At 42.0% G+C, this 19,556-nt stretch overlaps 1 protein-coding gene across 2 annotated transcripts; it reads left to right on the top strand.

The window, feature by feature from the left end:
• The first annotated feature begins 1,899 nt into the window (after positions 1-1,899).
• Positions 1,900-19,518, top strand: LOC130380392 (uncharacterized). 2 transcript variants are annotated; one of them, XM_056587583.1, is made up of 10 exons: positions 1,902-2,287; positions 10,665-10,943; positions 11,753-12,022; positions 12,501-12,764; positions 13,286-13,366; positions 14,209-14,250; positions 14,613-14,639; positions 18,100-18,135; positions 18,387-18,416; positions 18,761-19,518. In XM_056587583.1, the coding sequence occupies exons 1-10, from the start codon at positions 2,224-2,226 to the stop codon at positions 18,787-18,789; spliced, it is 1,122 nt and encodes a 373-aa protein (XP_056443558.1). In that variant the 5' UTR covers positions 1,902-2,223; the 3' UTR covers positions 18,790-19,518. The 2 variants fall into 2 exon arrangements, with proteins under 2 accessions (XP_056443559.1, XP_056443558.1); XM_056587584.1 differs by lacking the exons at positions 18,100-18,135; positions 18,387-18,416; positions 18,761-19,518 and adding an exon at positions 14,799-16,686 and having other exon boundaries at positions 1,900-2,287.
• The last annotated feature ends 38 nt before the right edge of the window (positions 19,519-19,556 follow it).

Raw genomic sequence — 19,556 nt, 5'->3', positions numbered from 1 at the left:
ACGAAAAGATAATTACAGAAAAAAGTCCAAAACCTTTTGAAGTCGAGGTGGTGTCTTCAGAGAAAGGTGGCCTGCATTATTCAGTGAGGCTCCAGTAAAAGTTAGATAAAAAAAATAATTCAACCAAACACTGTTATTTGTCGACTGAAACTTTGAGAATTGATGTTGGAAGTTTATTATGTTGTCTATTTACTCGTTTTTCCAAGATCAAAGAAGAGTTCCGTTGTGTAACGACAATTTCCCTGGAGGAGACGGTCATGATGAAGCTTGATGACCACGTCTTCTGCATACACACACGAACACACACACACTCACACTCACGCTCACACCTACTCACAGTCACACACACAACTACTCAGATTCATACACACACGCCTATTCACACTCACACAACAAAGCACTGAGTTGTATTTATGTATCTTTTTATTGGAGCAAACAGGTTTAAATGTTCCGTTACAAAATGACCTTGCTGCAGAATACACACACATTCACAGCTGCAAAGTGACCACACACACACACACACACACACACACACACACACACACACACACACACACACACACACACACACACACACACACACACACACACACACAGCAGAAGCACTTGTATGTTGTATGTGCTTTTTTTTTTAGCAAAAAGGTTTAAATGTGCTGTTATGTATGGTTGTTCAGAAACCAGCTTGAAATGACCTGGCTGCAGAGAAACATTTCAGCAACAAAACCCTTTATTATTGTTTGTATATATTGTGATTATGTTTTGTGATCCTCTTGCATATTCTTCAAGTGACTATTGATAATTTGGTTGATTAAACAAGTTGATTTCATCAATACTGTCTGCTGTGTCTGAAAATAACTCTTCTGTGTCTAAATTGAACCTTCCCTGAATAGGTAAAAGTTAATTAGTCATATTAGCTAATTATTACTAATAATGATATAGTAAATTAATAATACCTAACAATCTTACGTTTATATTACTGAATTATTTAATTTGTATTGAAAAATCGTAGGTAAACTTAACCTAATTTATTTTAGTATTTCATAGCTGTTGAATGTAGGTATCTTTACTCTAAATATTTGATCGAAATTTACCCAAAGTATATGCAAATTGTTACCTTAGATAAATTGGGTAAATTCTATAGGTTGTTTTTTTTACAGTGCATTTCCAAACTATTCTCGTCGTTCGTCTTTCTTGACATCCTAGGTGTGTCGCGTCACGACCCGTCCTCTCCCTACATATTTTAAGTTGTGAAAGCGTCCCAACGCACCATCCCACCACTGATCCCTTTCTGCACTTTGTTTGTCGACCAACAAGGATTCTGCGGGCTAGAGTGTCAAAGTGTGTGCACACACTGGGTTGACGGTCTCGTGGACGTGTTGAGCGTTATTTAAGAACAACCCTTACGTGTGTCTCCAGAAAGAGAATTGGAGCATCAGGAAAAAAGTCAGTGTCCACAAGTCAAAGCTGTCAGGGCTCAATTGTAGAGAAAAGAAAAAGTAAATAACCTGTTGGTCTGGTTCTTATTAATTGGTCAAAAATATACTTCAAGAATACATAAAAGACTAAAATAGTTACCTGTCGGCGTTGATGTTATTTGACTTGACATGACTTGTTTCAGCATAAGATACCGGATGATAAAGGCCAAGTGATGCTGGGTTGGTCATCATAGCGGTACTTCTAGGCCCTGACACACCAGGGGGTTAGGGGTTAACGTGTTTTCTACAGACACCTGTGACGTCTTTTTTCAACCCATCGCGACTCGCGAGATGAATCCTCCACCCTCATGCGTGAAAAAACTATTCCATTTGACATGTTCGACTATTTTCTTTGGCTTTCGAATCATTTTGAAGCATGTGTCCACTCTTATCTGCCTCGCGCCAGGAGAGCCCCGTCTGATTCTCCGCCTCACTACTATTGTTTATGCATAAATTATAGAAGACCTGAACGTCTGGTCAATTGTTTAAATAAATTACGTTTTTTTAAAAGGTTCTTTGTCCTTGGGTGCGTATTTGCTTCGCTCAAATAAAAAAGTATCGCTATCAGGGGGTAATTCAAAACATCCGTCGAAACCAAAACTATCGACGGAAGACAGAAGTTCGGATCTTAAGGCTCCATTGTGAGGATCGAGACGTAGGCGCACGGCTTGTAGGCTACGCGGGTCGTTTTTAATAGAAGTACCTTTTTAAAAGTTGAATACATCGCTTTTAGTAAACCGACGAAGACATGAAGTTATCCTGTGCTCTGTTATTGTTGACTTCAGCCGTCCTGGGAGTCAGACCCTCATCTGGTAGGTGGCTGCGGCAGCACCCTGAGCCACTCCTCAATTCCTCGCACTCATCCTCTCACAACATGCGTGACTTTTAAGAGGTTATTATGTCGTCATGTTGGTGATCATACAATATGAGGGGTCCAGACCGTGTTATTGTCATGTCGTATATTAAATACTGAGTTTAGTCGTAGTACGGCTGTTTTAAGAGCAGGCATAGAGGCCTACTTACTTCCACATTTGAAGCAGCAAGCAGTTGGAAAGAAATTGGCAGATTCGGAGTTTGCGGTTCAATAGATCAGTGAAACATCGTTGCGACACTAATGACACCTCTAGCTAAATGTAGTAACCTAGAGAACCAGCTACAATCTTGTTTTCGTCAAAACGAGCCGTCTTTAGAGAACGGTGAATTGTATTGGCTTCTATGAGCTGTCGGCTTTCAACCGCGAGCTTAGGGACCGTCGGCAAAGTGCAAAACAGAAAACGAAAACAAAATTGTCAAATTTGACTAGCGTCGCCATTATTGACTCTAGAGCCCCAAAACTTGCTACATATAGGCAAGGCCTCTATATGGTTTTACTACAACCTTTAGTTTTGAAATATATATCTCCTCTTATTTTTAAGGAATTTCAATAGCGTTGCCATTTGTAACGGGGGGGTTAGGCAGAACCCAAGTGCACATGTCAATGGTGACAGGGCAGTCTGAAGGTTTATTGATTGCACAGATGATCTGGATCGGGGTTCGGGGACCGGCAGGCATTCAGGTAGACTGGGGGTACCGTCGGCGGGTGGGTAGTCGGGCAGGCGAGGAGCAGGGGTGGACTGGGAGAAAAATTCAGCCCTGGCCTTTTCTCTCCAGACCAGCCCACTACATTATTAGCACTAGGGGTGGGACGAGACGAACGGGAAGAACCCTGTATATCCGAATAATAGTACCGTTTTTTGTTTTTCAAGTTTGTGTTTCTTGTGCTGCTGACAAGAAAGGTGTGAAACCCGAACAGGAAGTTAGAGCATTAGAGCTGAAACAAATTTGTTTTAACGGTGACTCAGTCATTATGAAACCATAAATGGAGAATTTTTTTTTTTTTCTCATATACTTCTCATATTCTCATACACGTGTATGTGCAAATGTATGTATATATGTGCACATACATGTATATGAGAATGCATATCTATTCAGACCTGTAATTCGGCCTACCTGCATAACTGTTAATTTAACTTAAAAGATATGCAAATGTTTGAAATTAAAATCAATGTGAAAATCTTCAACCAGGAAATAATCGTAATCAAACCTTTTGTTTCAATCTGAGGCAAAACAAGTTGCTTAATAAACTCCCAAAGTCAAGAGAAGCGCTCTCTCTCTCTCTCTCTCTCTCTCTCTCTCTCTCTCTCTCTCTCTCTCTCTCTCTCTCTCTCTCTCTCTCTCTCTCTCTCTCTCTCTCTCTCTCTCTCTCTCTCTCTCTCTCTCTCTCTTCATAGAATAACTTCTAGCAGGTGAGGAAAACCTGTTTGACAGGAGATGATGGTAGCAGAGAATATAAAGAGACATTTATGAATAACCAATTGTCATTTTATCACACATATAGTATGTTTATTCACATAAACCTTTAAACATACACATATTGCATTCCTCTCGAAATAGTCATCACCTCAGTAAACAATAAATTAATTGAAAGATTACAATAAATTCAATGGCAAATATTGCAAATTAAACTAATTATTTCCAATAGGTTTACTTGTATTTTGTGCTAAAAAAATTCAAAGTGTCACATCTGTATTTACAATACAGCTTGATTCTGCAGCTCTATTTACAGCTCATTAGTCCATGTCAATGTTTACTGTTGCTATGGCAACAAGAGACTGCTAACGTTAGCAGCTGTTAGCAGCTTAGCCAAATCATCTGAACAATAATAACCCATAATAACACAATTCGGCCTATTTAAACAAAATCAACCACAACTACCAACAGTCACATCCCTTCAACTCTGGGCTAATATGTTGTCACAAGTATGCAGTTAATTAGGTCACATCACATTCAATGTAAAAACGTTTTCTACTTTGTTTTGGACATGTCTAAACATGTAGCCTAGCTAGCCCCAGGCTAACGTTACTTAGCATATGTGACTCGCCGTCTTTCAGCGCCACCCGGGCGTTTTCAGCTCCGTGCCGGCTCCCGTGACTCCGGCCCATGCCATGAGGTCCCGCCCACCCTGGTTTGTGTTGTGATTGACAGCACTGTCAGGGCTCTCTGAGCCAGTCAGCCCATGATTGATTAACAATGACAAACATAGACCAATAATATGCGTCGATGCTGGCAACACACTGCTAGCTCTCTGTAGCCCATTGGCCGGCCCAATCGGAGGGAATTTAGAGAGAGAGGAAAAAAGAAAACATAGCGGACCGGACCGGCCCACATTGGGTCAACGGCCCACCGGGACGATGCCCGGTATGCCAGATGGCCAGTCCACCCCTAGCGAGGAGCAGGACACGGGAGCAGACAGGCCGGCAGGGACTCGACAACAGGCCGGCAGGGACTCGACAACAGGCGGGTGGTCAGATAGGCGAGGGTTCGGGAAGAGGCAAGATCAGCGTTGGAAAAACAGTTCTGGAGTTGCAGGAAAGCTCTATAATATATCTCTAGAGTCAATAATGGCGACGCTATTGACATTTTTTACATTTTGAGTCGTTACTTAGACCTTCCAGATGACAAGCAACACCCTCGCAGAACTGTGGTCTATCTACGTGACCACAGCGCCTGTGATCGCAGAGCAGCAGGCTCTCGCACTGCTTGCCTCTCGAGCAGCGCGAGACTGCCTAATATGCCATCTTATGCACGCCTTTTTTGCGGCACGGTCTGCACGTTTACACTGCCTGAGGTTAATTGCCTGCTTGAGCTAGAACCCCAATTTACCCTCCCGGACCCTACACACATTGGCGGTTTATTGGGTTTCATTCTGATGTAAATGCGACGGCTCCGCGGTTCAAGGGGGGGCCTTGGGTAGAGGTGTTGCGCTGTCTGCAAAGAGACAACGCAGCATATCATCATGAGCCGTTCTAACTGAAAAGAAAGGAATCTGCGAGCTGCTGACCATGTAAGAGAAGGTGATGCAGTCGCATTAAACAAAGAAAGATGGTGCGATCTACGAGAGAGACCAGAGGAACTGTCCTTACGAGGCTTTTGTCGTGATAAGAAGCAAGTGGTCAGCAAAATAAATAATATGTTGCGTTTTTGCACTTGTAAATAGTTAATCGCGCTTGTAGCCTACACTCAGACTTGAACTCATTCTTGCATGCGGGTGCAGTGGCGGCTGGTGAATTTTATTATAGGGGGGGCAGAAAGTTTGTAAACCAAACCCCTGTAGGGGAGTCTGGGGCCCTCCTCCCCCCGAAGATTTGTTTGTGTTTTTCATATAAAAACGAAGCATTCTGGTGCATTCTGACAAAATAATAAAGACAAAATAGAACATTTCCTTACAAAGACGAATGGAGCCGGGGAACTAGGTTTTTACTTAATTTATTTGCCTTGTAGAATTCAGAAAGATTTAAAGTGCAAATACATCAATAATAATTGGGAATTACCGGTATACACAAGTTAACATTCTCTCTCTGTCTCTATCTGTATGTGTTTTTGTGAGAGAGTGAGAGTGAGAGAATGTGATTCTTAAAGGGGTGAGTCTGTTACGGACAATCTATTGTGTTGGTAACTTCACTCATAAATCTATCTACAGTTAAGTATGCATTTAGACAAATACGATAAAATATCAATATAATATGTGCAACTTTTTATGTGTGGTTGTTCAAGACACACTGAAGGCATGATGCCACCATAGGTTTGCAGAGAACTATGTACAATATGCACACTGAAGGCATGATGCCACCATAGGTTTGCAGAGAACTATATACAATATACACACTGAAGGCATGATGCCGCCATAGGTTTGCAGAGAACTATATACAATATACACACTGAAGGCATGATGCCGCCATAGGTTTGCAGAGAACTATATACAATATACACACTGAAGGCATGATGCCACCATAGGTTCGCAGAGAACTATACAATATACACACTGAAGGCATGATGCCACCATAGGTTTGCAGAGAGAGTAAGAAGATGAGTAGGCAGTGGTAGCAGAAGACTGCGTTAGCTTCTTCACAACCTGCTAGCCAGCTTTTTTTCTCGTACCAATTTGTTGAAAATCCTCGGGTGTAGGATTTCCCCCCCTTTGTAGAAATTTGTTTAATGATTAATTTTGGTCTTGGAAGTCCTGATTGTTTTAATGCCAATTTTTCTGAATTGGATCGTCGACTAAAAGGAACTTCTTTGAGCGACTAAACGGAATTGCGCACATTTGCAGCCATGTTGAAATCAGCAAGTGAAGTGACTTGATCGAAGATATCCATTCGCGCTCTTTGCTCAGTTACGTATGACGCAAGCACGTTAGGGCGAGTCCCAAATCCCCATTGAAAATGCATTGAAGGCTCAATTTCCGAAAAAAAAAGTTTTAACATTAGAGTCAACGGAGAAGGCTTGGGCGATTTTCCACGCCGATGAATTCGCCCAGAAAGAGGCGGGACCACTTGAAACGCGACTTGAATCTCACGATTCTGATTGGACAATGACAGATAATAAGTCTAGAACACTGAAAACTACTTTTGCCGTGATAGAATTAAAAAAAATAAAAATCCTCTTTCTCCCAGTTGGTAGTGTGTCGCCCAAATCGCCCCTATACACCATCCGCCCCTGTGCGGGTGTCTTCATTCATAAAAACATTCGGGAGCGAGCAGAGTCTCCCATACATAGAACAATGTGTGACGCAGCGCCACAGAATCAACACTGAGCGCCACAAATTGATTCTGCTTTTTTTAAAAAACGTTTTAGCGATTTTGAAATATAAATATCGTTCCGTTCGTACATCTCCGCATAGCAATCTTTCTCCCTGTCATTCTCGTTCACAGACGAACACAGAGACAAGCGCACACAGAGACAAGCGCTCATACATACCAATGGTGCGCGGGTACACTAGCACTTATTGGATAAACCTGCGTATCATGCACACGCACTGACAGCGGATTCGCCCGCTAATCCTCTCAATGCACCTACAAAGGCAAACCCGAAGCAGCAGGAATGTAAAAAGGGATAGTGTATAGAACGCCGGTAATTATCGGGAAAATAAGCTCCTCATTTGCATTAAAGCTACAGTCACCGAAACGGCACATTTGGGGAAAGCTCAATGTGAGACTGGCTCGTAGTGGCTGTAATTCGGGAACGTCTTCAAATACTGTGTTAGGGGCCGACTAATATTTATATTAAAGCATCCATAAAGTAGCATGCCATGGGACCTTTAAAAAATAAGAAGAGATATATTTTCCCAAACTAAAGCTTGTAGTAAGACCATATAGAGGCCATGCCTTTATGGAACAAGTTTGGGGTTCTAGAGTCAATAATGGCGACATATTGAAATTTGACCATTGTGGTCGTTGTCAGTTTTGCACTTTGTAGACGGTCCCTAAGCTCGCGGATGAAAGCCGACAGCTCATAGAAGCCAATGCAATTCACCGTTCTCTAAAGACGGCTCGTTTGGATGAAACAAGGTTGTAGCTGGTTCTCTAGGTTACTACATTTAGCTAGAGGTGGCATTTGTGTCGCAACGATGTTTCAGTGATGGTCTATTGAACTGCAAACTCTGAATCTGCCAATTTCTTTGCGACTTGACGGAAGTGCGGCTGTTAGCGTGAGCGTTGGGGTGGTTGTTTGTATCACGACCTCTGGGTGCGTCCAGCCTGGTTCACGCGTATTTCTATGGGGTCAGAACAGTCTCATTAATAATGGATGCACAGAGAAGGATTCACAAATGTATTTTGTGATTTATATATAAATTACTCTCTTCTCACAAATACATTTCAATGCACACACAAATGGATATCGGTATGTATAAATATAAAATAAATCCATAAACAAAAATATGTTTCACAAACACATTTCTGATCCACACACAAATGTGTCTTGTTTTAAATAAATGTAATATAAATCCATAAATATATTGATACTTTTTTTTTATTATTTGTAATGCATTTGGATTTTGTTACATTTATATACAAACTGTTAAACTTGACTTAACAGGACGCTTTTCATTTGTGAACTTTTCTTTTTTTGAGACTCTACTGACTTGGCTGGATTCACAAATGCATCCCCGTGGTCTTATTATAACCCGATCATTAAAGGTTGGGTATGGAATTCACTTTTTTGGCCATTTTTGCAAAATTACTTGAAATCCTTATTATAAGCCACTTACAGCCACTGAGTTAGAATTACTGACATGAAAATTAAACAAGTCAATCATCTGTGGAACGGGCAGGGCTCGAAAAACTCCAGCCATGATTTCCAGAGCCACCGAGTTGCATTGGACAGTAAGTACGTCAATCAAACGGTCGTACTGCACTCCCCCTCCCCCGCGCCCCGCGCGCGACCCCTTCGTGCTTGGAATGGGTGGAGTCAGAGTCAGCGTTGAAGGAGAGGGGGTAGGACCATTTGAGTTGTGTATTGTCAAAATCTGCTGGCGTTTCGCAAATCCCATACCCAACCTTTAACTAAAAGCCACATAGAAAGAGTAAAGCATCCAGCATATGATTTCACCAATGTGTGAGGGCATATGCAGCAGGGATGATCGCACAGCGGAATGCTTATGGAAAACCAGCGGACGAGCGCTGGGCGGAGATTTCAGATGCAGGGAGATTATAGGAAAATATAATTTGTCAGTTTGTCAGCTGTTTGTCTAGTCAATATGTTAACCTACTGATTTATTTATTTACTTCAAATTGTCTGCGACGAACGAATCGGGGGAAAATCGGGCTGAAATCTTGTAGTCTGAACTAGCCTTAAGCAAGCAGCAGCAGCGCCATTGTGCGAATTCCCTACTAGACCAAACGAGACTCGTAATGGTAGGTAAAAAACAATAGTTTATTATAGCATGCAATTCTGATGTAGAAAAAAATAAAAAGTACTTAAAAAGTGCTTGCATGAAATGGAAGCCAACAGCGATCGTTAGTTAAAGGTTGGGTATGGCATTTGTGAAACGCCAGCAGATTTTGAATACACAACTCAAATGGTCCTACCCCCTCTCCTTCAACGCTGACTCTGACTCCACCCATTCCAAGTACATGGACGCGCAATCATGCACGAGCGATGCGCGAGAGCGAGCCATTAGCTAGTTAGCTAGCTCCAGTAGCTACCGCAGGATAACAACAAACAGAAGCTTGCTCTGGTCACAAGCTTTGAGTACGTGCACGAAGGGGTCGCGCGGAGAGCGGGGGAGGGGGAGTGGGAGTGCAGCACGACCGTTGGATTGACGTACTTACTGTCCAATAGGGCTGTCAAAAATGCTCAAAAATGACATTCGAATGTTCGTTTGGAAAAAAATCACGAATTCGAACTATTCGAATATCTGGTTGCCTATTTTACGCAGTTGCCGTCAATATGTCAATAATGCGACAAAACCATGGTTCAAATTAGTGGGATATATATATATCCTATATATAGGGCGGCGGCTTCCTGCTGGGCATTTCCTTACTTTAAAACGAGGGACATCGCGAACAGACGGAGGCTCATTCACAAAGCAGTTAGGCGCTTGTACCGCGGGAGTGTTTTTTCACATTCGAATATTATGAGGGACATCGCGAACAGACAGAGGATCACTCACAAAGCAGATAGGCGCTTGTGTAACCGAGCGTTGGCACTTAGATATTTATATGACAAGAATGACACAAGCGTGGAAGGGAAAATAGTCTCGTTTACTTAGTACCTATCAGAAGTCACCCAGTCACAGCGTGAGAGCTGGAATACCTATATCCAAGTACGGAAACCCCGAGGGGATAAAATACATTCGCTCTTCACAATACTAGTCTGTTACACTTGTACCGCGGGAGTTTTTTCACATTCGAATATTATGAGGGACATCGCGAACAGACAGAGGCTCATTCACAAAGCAGATAGAGGCGCTTGTACCGCGGGAGTGTTTTTTCACATTCGAATATTAATTTTCACGTTCGAATTCGCGTTTTTGGATACATTTCGAACGAATATTCGAACTTCGAATATTCGTTGACAGCCCTACTGTCCAATGCCACTCGGTGGGTCTGGAAATCATTGACTGGAGTTTTTCGAGCCCTGCCCGTTCCACAGATTATTGACTTGTTTAAGTCAATAATCTGGGCGGCGCCCCAGCGCCCTCTATGGACGGGCCGCCACCACGCTACGGACAGCGTGGGTCATCCTCTTTGCACCTGCTAACTTTTGGTGTCACACAAATCAATGTTTGTCATGAATGAGCACTAAGCATGTCAGACTGCGAAATGTTGTCCAGTTTTCCGCGTAACAAGTTTTTGTTTTTTGTTGCAGCTCAACAGTATTTTGAAGTGGGAACAACGCTCACCTTGGAGCCAGACGTTTCCGCTGTTAAAAAACCAATCGACACCATCAGGTGGAAGTACGGCACCGCCTTGGTGGTGGATTGGGATCCGAGCGGCCATCCATACTATGGGTCATTCAAAGGACGCACAACGTTGGATCCACAAACCCTGCGGTTGGTCATCAATCATTTGACCTTGGCTGATAGCGGACAGTTCTCCGTGGAGACGAATCTTGGAAGAGTCGGGACTCATGAGGTTAAAGTCATCAGTAAGTGTGTGTGTGTGCGTTGTGCTCGTACGTTTGTGTGTCGGTTGGTGTGAGCCACAACATTAATTTTTTTTAGGTTACATAGTCAATAGAATAGGTCTTTATTGTCCTATAGGTGATGGGATATAAGGATGAAATGTAACCAAATCTTCTGCTTGCCTTTTGCAATTATATGAAAAGTAGTTTTTAAAATATTAATTTAAAATGTTTTGCCGTCACAAAAAGTTCATGTCTGAATACCTACCTTAACAAATGTACAGGGTCGGCACAAAACACTACATACAAACACAGAAGCACCAGTTCATCACGCCTTATTACGGTTTGGACGTGTTGCGTTGGCCGGGGGGGGGGTTAACACTCTTAAAACTTAATACTCCATGCAGAGAGGGTCTGGGGTCCTTCACTAAGCCCATAGCTTCCCTGTGGACGGAGGTTTATCATCATTCTGACATGGTGAAGATGTGTCATCATACTCCAGGGGTCAGGGGGGGTGGGACCTCCTCTGCCCTCGTGTTTTCTTTATTTAATTTCTTTATTTAAAGGAACACCATCAGCTGATGCCATGGCAATCAGCTAATCTTCCTGGGTTCCATACCTTACCTACTGAACATACACAACACACTGCATGCGAAAACTTCAATTGCACTAATATACATTCATTTACATCAATATAAAGCTAATGCAAAGGATTCCATGCATGCCAATAGAAATGCAGATTATTTTTTAAGGATGATTTATTTTTTATAAGGGGTAAATTATTCCAGTGGTTATGGATCTGTAAATGACCAGTGTTCTTTCTACATGAACAGAGCCCCCTCCGAAGCCCCTTGTAAATACAACAAAGAATTCTGAGGGCGCTCATGCTCTGAGGTGTACCGCGGACACCAAGGATCTGGGACCGGTCTCCTACGAATGGAAGAAAGACGAATTGAAGGAAGGGAATTGGGAGGAAGGGCCGTGGACCAAGGGGGAAGAGCTGAAGGGTATGAACAGTTCTGATACCCCTGAGAAGTTCTCCTGCAGGCTGACGACCCGCGTGAGGCCCGGTGAAGCCAGCGATCCCGTTCGCAACCCAACAGGTATGTGCCCAGTGGACATTTCAAACATACACATTTAATTACTTTATTTAAAGGATCACCATTAGCTGATGCCATGGCAATCAGCTAATCTTCCTGGGTTCCATACCTTATCTACTGTACATTACACAACGCACTACATGCGAAAACTTCAATTGCACTCATTTAAATCAATATAAAGCAAACGCAAAGGTGACATTGATATTAAAAAAATACTACTAATATTTAAATACATTCATATTCAAAGCCGGTTAATATTGATCATACAATAAGCTGGATGATGTTTTTAGCTGAATCATAATTATAACACTCGTATGGAGCAGAGGACGACTATGACAAACTAGCCCTGAGTTATACCTCATGTCATGCATGCCAATAGAAATGCATATTTTTTTTGAAGGATGATTTATTTGTTATAAGGGGTAAATTATTCCAGTAGTTATGGCTCTGTACATGACCAGTGTTCTTTCTACATGACCAGAACTTCCTCCGAAGCCCCGTGTAATGACAACGAAGAACTCTGCGGGCGTTTATACTCTGAAGTGTACCGCGGACACCCAGGATCTGGGACCGGTCTCCTACGAATGGAAGGAATACGGAAGGAAGGAAGGGAATTGGACCAAGGGTGACCAGCTGATGGTTATGAGTCCTAAAACCTGTGAGGAGTTCTCCTGCAGGCTGATCACCCTTCTGAGGACCAGCGAGGCCAGCGATCCCGTGCCCAACCCACTCTGTGAACCACCAGGTATGTGCCAAGTGGACGGTTCAAACGTGAAGGGTCATATCACATGATCAGGGCTCAAGACTGCGACCAGGTTGCATTTGTGACCATTTATTACGTGTATGCGCTTACGTTTCTTCCAAGGTTACATCGGTGTCAATAGAAAATAAAATTAAATGCATGTATGGGTTCTATCCAAACAATGTAATTATGGCGTCTAACATCTCTTAATGCGTAGCAGCTGCAAGGCCGGTCAATATGTTAAGGGACCGCCTAGCACGTCTCCAGTTGTACTCTTTGTATCTGGCCCCTAGGTGGATAAGATCTGTTACCTTGTTTTAGTTGGTGCTAATCACATGGAAAGAAACACAAAGCAGCATAACTTATCCAAAGAGGTGTGATTGTAGGAGAACAATGAATAATGTCAATGTTGGTTGCAAACACATCCGCTTGGAAGAGACAAATGATATGTATTAAAGTTGTGTGTTTTCATGTTGATGCCTTGATGGTAACTTTATGTATATTTCCATTTTCTCTCATTGCAGGTTCTATTTGGTGGAAGGTACTACTAGGCATCACAGTCCCGCTTGTTGCATGTGCAGCACTAATCACTGTGGTCTATAAGTGTAGGTATCCATTCATCAACCTTTTCTCTATAAAGTTACAGATATGGAGAGATATACAGAGATATGTTTAGATATTGATAGAGATAATCATCAGAGATAAATAAGGATATAGGTATTAAGACTGCAACGGTTCTCAAACAGCGACCGATCCTTGATGCGAATGTCCTGATTCGCGTTTCCGTCCTTCCGTGTGGTGGACCTGATACTATATGTTCCATGTCTCCGCCAAATGTTCCTCTCTGTCCTGAATGCACGCGGCATAACCCTCCTAATATACTCGTCACTATGAGGGACACCGGTGGCGAGGTGTGTGTGGACGTGTTGAGCTCTGGGAAGCCATTGATTTTGATGTTCGTGTCCGAGAGAGGGTTAGGCTTCCCGGACACCTATAGTACAACGCTACCCTGTGTTTGTGGATAGTGAAGATCCAACTAAAGTATCACAAAGTTGCCGTAGGTCGTAACCATGAGGATAACCCCCTCCTTCATAGAATTGTCAATCCAAAACCCATCACCAAGCGATCTCACACACACACACACCCACACACACACACACACACACACACACACACACACACACACACACACACACACACACTGATTGGCTGTTATGTTACGTAACGTCCCTCAGGGAGTGAACGTATTGTGGGAGTTGTCGTCTTCAATCCACAAGTGCCAAAAAGTCATTGTCTGTATTTTCTCGGTCAAGAAGTCACCTTATTAGAAATTTATGTTACTATTCGACTACATATGTGACCCACTTTCAATACAGATTCATGTCTCCACCGGGGAAATTGTCCTTTAAGTCTCCTCAATGTTGACTTAAGTTTTCTCCTGACCCAGGTCCAGAGCATCCGATTTCCAAACGTCTAAAGAAGTGGATACGTGAGTGTTCTTTGGTCAAATGTATATCTACACCCTATGTATATGATCTAGGGCACCCCCAATTCCATTAGTTGAAATAGTGCCTGTTGGCGATGTTCAGTTCATCCTAGGGCCTCTGTTGAACCCTTTAGTTGTGTAGTGTCTCACTTTGGGTTCCTGATTTGGATTATTCCAAGTATATTGCATGGACATTTGCCTTTGATTATTTGTAGTGAAAACAAAATGGACTCCACAACATCAAGTCCTTTTTCAGATTTTTCAGACCACTGTCCGGCTAAAGTTGATGCCTGTGAGAGGGTGTTCATTCCTTCCACCGTCACGGTAAAATAATGACATCTTCCTGTTCTCTGCTTTCTCCTCAGCGGGGAACAAAGACGGTGCAAGCGAAGGTCAGTCACTGTAGTAACCAAGAAATAACTGAAATGCATGAATACGATACGATACAATGTGTTTTTATTCATATCTTACAATCTACTTGTACAATTTGACATTTCATGTTTTATTATTATTCTGCTGGTTCCAAAATGTATTGTTTTCACCTGACCTAGGACCAAATGACAAAATGGACACTGCAGGAGGTCATGTTTAGGAGCGCATAGCAAAGAAAAGGTTACATTTATCACCACTAGCTTGTTATAGCACCGCTAACTATAAAATTAATCAATAAGTTAATAACTAATACTACAGGTGAGGCAAAAACACACTTTCTCGAAGGACACAACTCAGGCAACCTTCCCCATGATTAATAGGTCATCTGGTTGAAAGACCTAGAAACATTAACCAATGTTAATCTTATGGCCGTTTCGACCCATTTGTAAATGTTCAAGAAGAATTCTAACATGTCCACAAAGCCTCTTTTCTGAGCTCCAGCTCCTTCCTCCAAATGTGAGAGCGTAGGCGGGCGGGCTGAACGATTTGGGGAAATAATCAAATGATGTTCTATATTATTCTCTAAACTAAAGCTATGAATCATTCTATAGTATGACACAACACAACATTGGAAGCAGTCAACATCTAAACTGTTCTTTTGTTCAGGCCAGGCCTTTGTGTTGAGGTGAATTGATTTTATAATAACTTTATTGAACTATTGAATTGTAAAAGAAAAGTAAATACGAATCTTACTGATCTCCAGTCAGTAACTATAGCAAATCCCCAACATTATTATAATAAATATCCAAAAGAATAATAATTGAAAAAGAAACGGTTACCGTACTTTTTTAATTAATTGCGATCCATTTAAGGCTGCAACAACGAATGGATAAAATCGATAAAAATCGATTACTAAAGACGTTGGCAACGAATTTGGTGGGACTCTCTAAATTGACGCCACTTCGCCCGGGGCGGGACTTTACGTCCTACGTCACTCGCTATGGGTGTGCATGTGTGCGCGTAGCCGTCACTCGCGATGGGTGTGCATGTGAGAAAGGTTTTGGCTTTTAGTGTCTATGGGTTGGTAATGACGGTTCTGATGATTTTTCTTACGGAAAAGTGGTCTATTTCCATAATCTTTGTTCAGTGAACGCATAAACCCGTTTGTTAGTTAGCAGTTAAACAAAATGCGATCTCTTTGTTTACAGTTACCAACGACCAATGTTTAAGGACTGATGATAGGGGGTTCGATTCCCTAGTGATGCAAGGTTTTTTCTTTCATTTTGGACTGCACACACATCGCGAGGGACGGATACTCGCACAATGTACACACATCACTGTCTTTACAATTTCTAGGCAACCGAAGTTTAAAGATTGCCAAGTGGTTAACTCTTGAATCGCATGTACTAAGACCTGATGGGTTAGTGGTCAGAGAACAACTCATTAACGCGGGGATAAGGGGTTCGATTCCTTAATGAAGCTAGCTTTTTTCTTTCATATTGGACTGGATGTTTGTATGCTATTTTGCGTAAATTGTAGTTTATGATGAAGAAATGTTACTGGGGTTAAGGTTAGGGTAACGGTAAGGGTAAGACACAAAGTGTTTTTGCAACACAATATTTCTTACAATAACAAAGTCCAGAGTTTTGATGACTCCAGTAGGAAACATAAGATACCTAGAGAAATGTGTGAGTGCTCACAAAACATAAACAAGTCAGCAGTGTGGTGCAGGGTGATCATTTCTGATATACAGTACAAAAGCTGAAACTATTAGCCAGGAGTGGGAAAGATGCAGACGCAGACGTGGGAAGCAATAAGACACACCAACACACCTGTTGCAAAATGGTTCAGAGTTTAATAGAAATAGTTAGGGTTAGCTGGTATGGCGTTATCTGGTATGGCTATAGTCTAATGTTAGCTTAGTTCGTGTTGTTTCGTCATGTTAATCGCTAGTAATAGTAAGTCATTTGTAGAAATATAGCCTATCATCACAGACTGTAGGAATGTCACCCACCCTCCATCGCGTACGACACTGACGCTCGTAGTTGTCAGATCGCTGAGACAAACGGCTACGCGCACACATGCACACCCATAGGGAGTGACGCAGGACGTAAAGTCCCGCCCAGGGCGAAGTGGCGTCGATTTGAGAGTCCCCGAATTTGGTCATCGATTCGTTGAGTCGCACGATTAACACGTCACTCGTAGGCGCGGCACTGTTATAGCCAGCCGCCGACAGGTTGGTTCATGGTTCATGCACGCCCACAGCGAGATTAGTGTGAGCGACCACAGCTTGTATTTTGGTCATATCTTAACACTGGACAGTAGGCCTATATAAAAGTGTTGTACCTTGTCTTCGGGTTAAAAAAACTCCTTCAACTCAGTATCCGTCTAGTCCAACCGAAAACTCTTATCAGCTGCTGCTGCTGCAGACGATGTGCAGACACGGGCTCGGAGTCGGCAACGCGTGCATCGACATTCAAAGCAGCAGTAGTAATCATCACTCAACCGGACGGTGTAGAAAGTCCCGTCTGTTAAAAATAGCAATGCAGTTTTTAAATCCATCTTAAAATCGGCAGGACATAGAGCTAGTTAGCTTAAAAAAAATCGCAAACAGTGTCAAATATGATGTGTTCAGATCGGCTCAGTAATCTGATGTGTTCAAATGCAACACAAAAAAATATATATTGTTTTCCCAGCGATATAAAAAAGATAGTAAAGATGGAATTATGACCTGTTTAACGTCCTATCTTGAACTATGATCATCTTATCAGCAATTAAAGCAATAATACAAGTTCTATTTCAACGATCTCCAGTCATCTGAGAGAAATTAAGAGGATTAGTATTTACCGGTTAAAGATCTTATCGGTCGACTGGTTAACCATGGACATCCCTTGTTTCATTTGATATTACTTTTAATAGTTCCGGGACGTTGGAGCAATAATCTGGTGTTTATACTTCAGTCTGCACTGTGAATTTGAAGTAATGTTCAGTTTTTGAATAAAGATGCGGCAACTAAAAAAATAATCGTTAGTTGCAGCCCTAGTCCCATCACATCGCGATGTCGGTTTGAATTCAATAAATCGGTCAGCCCTAGCGAGCGCTACAACAATCACAGCGCCAGTGTCTTTTCAGAACATTTTCATTTTTGCCGATCCTGGCGCTTCTGCCTGAACAACAAACTAACCGTTCAGCATCACCGAGCATTAATCACATGATAACAGATTATGTCAACAGTCACAAACATTTAAAAAGGCAAAGAGTGGGTTGTTCCCTATACTTGATGCAGTCACTTCTTTAATTATGAAATGTCTGCATGCGTTGCTCATCACTCATGGATGTATAACAAGAAGCTATCGCTGTGATGTGGAGTAGAAGCTAATGAGATAACACAGGAAAGAAAGAAGGAAAGAAAAAAAAAAATTATATATATATAAAATGTTTGTTTTGGTATCATTTATTGTTTCTGTGCTTTCTCCTCAGCCTCTAATGGCGGAACAGCAGGTCAACCCAATGCAGGTCAGTCGTCCTGGAAAAAAAGATGAATGAATGCCACATATTTTGTACTTTAACATCAGTTTAGTTTTAGTGTAGATTTATTACTTTGTGCAAGATAAACAAGATTAAAGTAGCAAAATAAATAAATGAAAATAGACAAACATAAATGCACGGGGGGACACCCCAGAGGAAATTCTATTCATATTCGTCCCTTTGTAAGCTGTCGTTAACCATAGCAACAGTCACTCACAATGTCATTTCTCCCCTTACAGCCGCAAATAAACTCCTGTCTTCAAAAACCGGTGAGTCTCCGGGATCTTTGTGACTTTGGAAACATTAAAGATGGCAATTTAGATATTGTTAGAAATCTTTTTTTTATGTTTTACAGAGCATGCACATGTTTGTTACCCACTGTGAAAGAACAAGGTGGTAGCCTATATACCATGAAATCATTAAACAAGTGTGTAGAAATCTCAAGTTAAAGATTTAGACTGGAGCAAGCTTGAAATAGCTTATCTTCTATTGTAAACAACAACTGGTTGGAAATTTAATTATCCAAATATGGACATGAAGCAATAACTTGATAACGTTTTTAACGTCCAGTGTCTTTTAGTGCTAATTGCATGCGTTTGTGTGTCTTTCACAGTCGCTGGGGATTCGGAGTCGGGGAAATGAATGATGAACAATGAAGTCGCTGCAATCACGGAATCATCTGTCAATTAGCCACCAAAGATCAGGCACATCGATGTCTGCTGTGACACACATGTGGTCACAGGTGGAGTCAATTTAACCTGACTTCACCAGATGGATTTATTCGCATTTGCTCAGCATATCCATCTGGTAACCTTCCGTTGGAGAACTTTTGGGAAGGGGCGAAAATACTGGTTAGCTGATTGGAAACAATCCGTCTATCAACACCTATGTTGGTGATGGATGGGCCAAATCAACCAATCAGATCAACGGAAGCCGCCATGTTGTTTAGAATGAACAGCAGCTTCTCGTTGCGTCACACATAAACCCGCCTCAAAACCAACTCTGTTTGGCCGGTCATTTAGCATCGGCTCCAAATTTTCTCCATCGTAGGTTACCAGACTGATCTGCGAGTAAATGCAATGGGGCTCGCGAGATCAGGATGGACTCACGATGCTAGAGTCAATTGGCCTTTGTTACAAAGTATTAGCGATGCTTCTGATTTTTTAAAATATATTTATATAGCTTGCTGTTTTTATATCGATTTGTCGTCCTGTCTAGTTCAAACTGCATCAAGTACAGCTAGCTAGCTTCCTCAATCTTCCTCCTTCCGGTGAGCTATTGCTACTGTTATAGCCTGTATAGCCTTTGCTTTCACCATTTTGTGGCAACAATAAATGAAAAGTACCCCTCTGCTTGCTCTGTGAAGCTTAGTGTTATTTGAATAACCAGGAAGTGGTGAAGGGCAGTTG

This window comes from Gadus chalcogrammus, chromosome 4 (assembly GCF_026213295.1).
Source record: "Gadus chalcogrammus isolate NIFS_2021 chromosome 4, NIFS_Gcha_1.0, whole genome shotgun sequence".
NCBI lineage: Eukaryota > Metazoa > Chordata > Actinopteri > Gadiformes > Gadidae > Gadus > Gadus chalcogrammus.
This window is presented reverse-complemented; position numbering and strand designations above follow the sequence as displayed.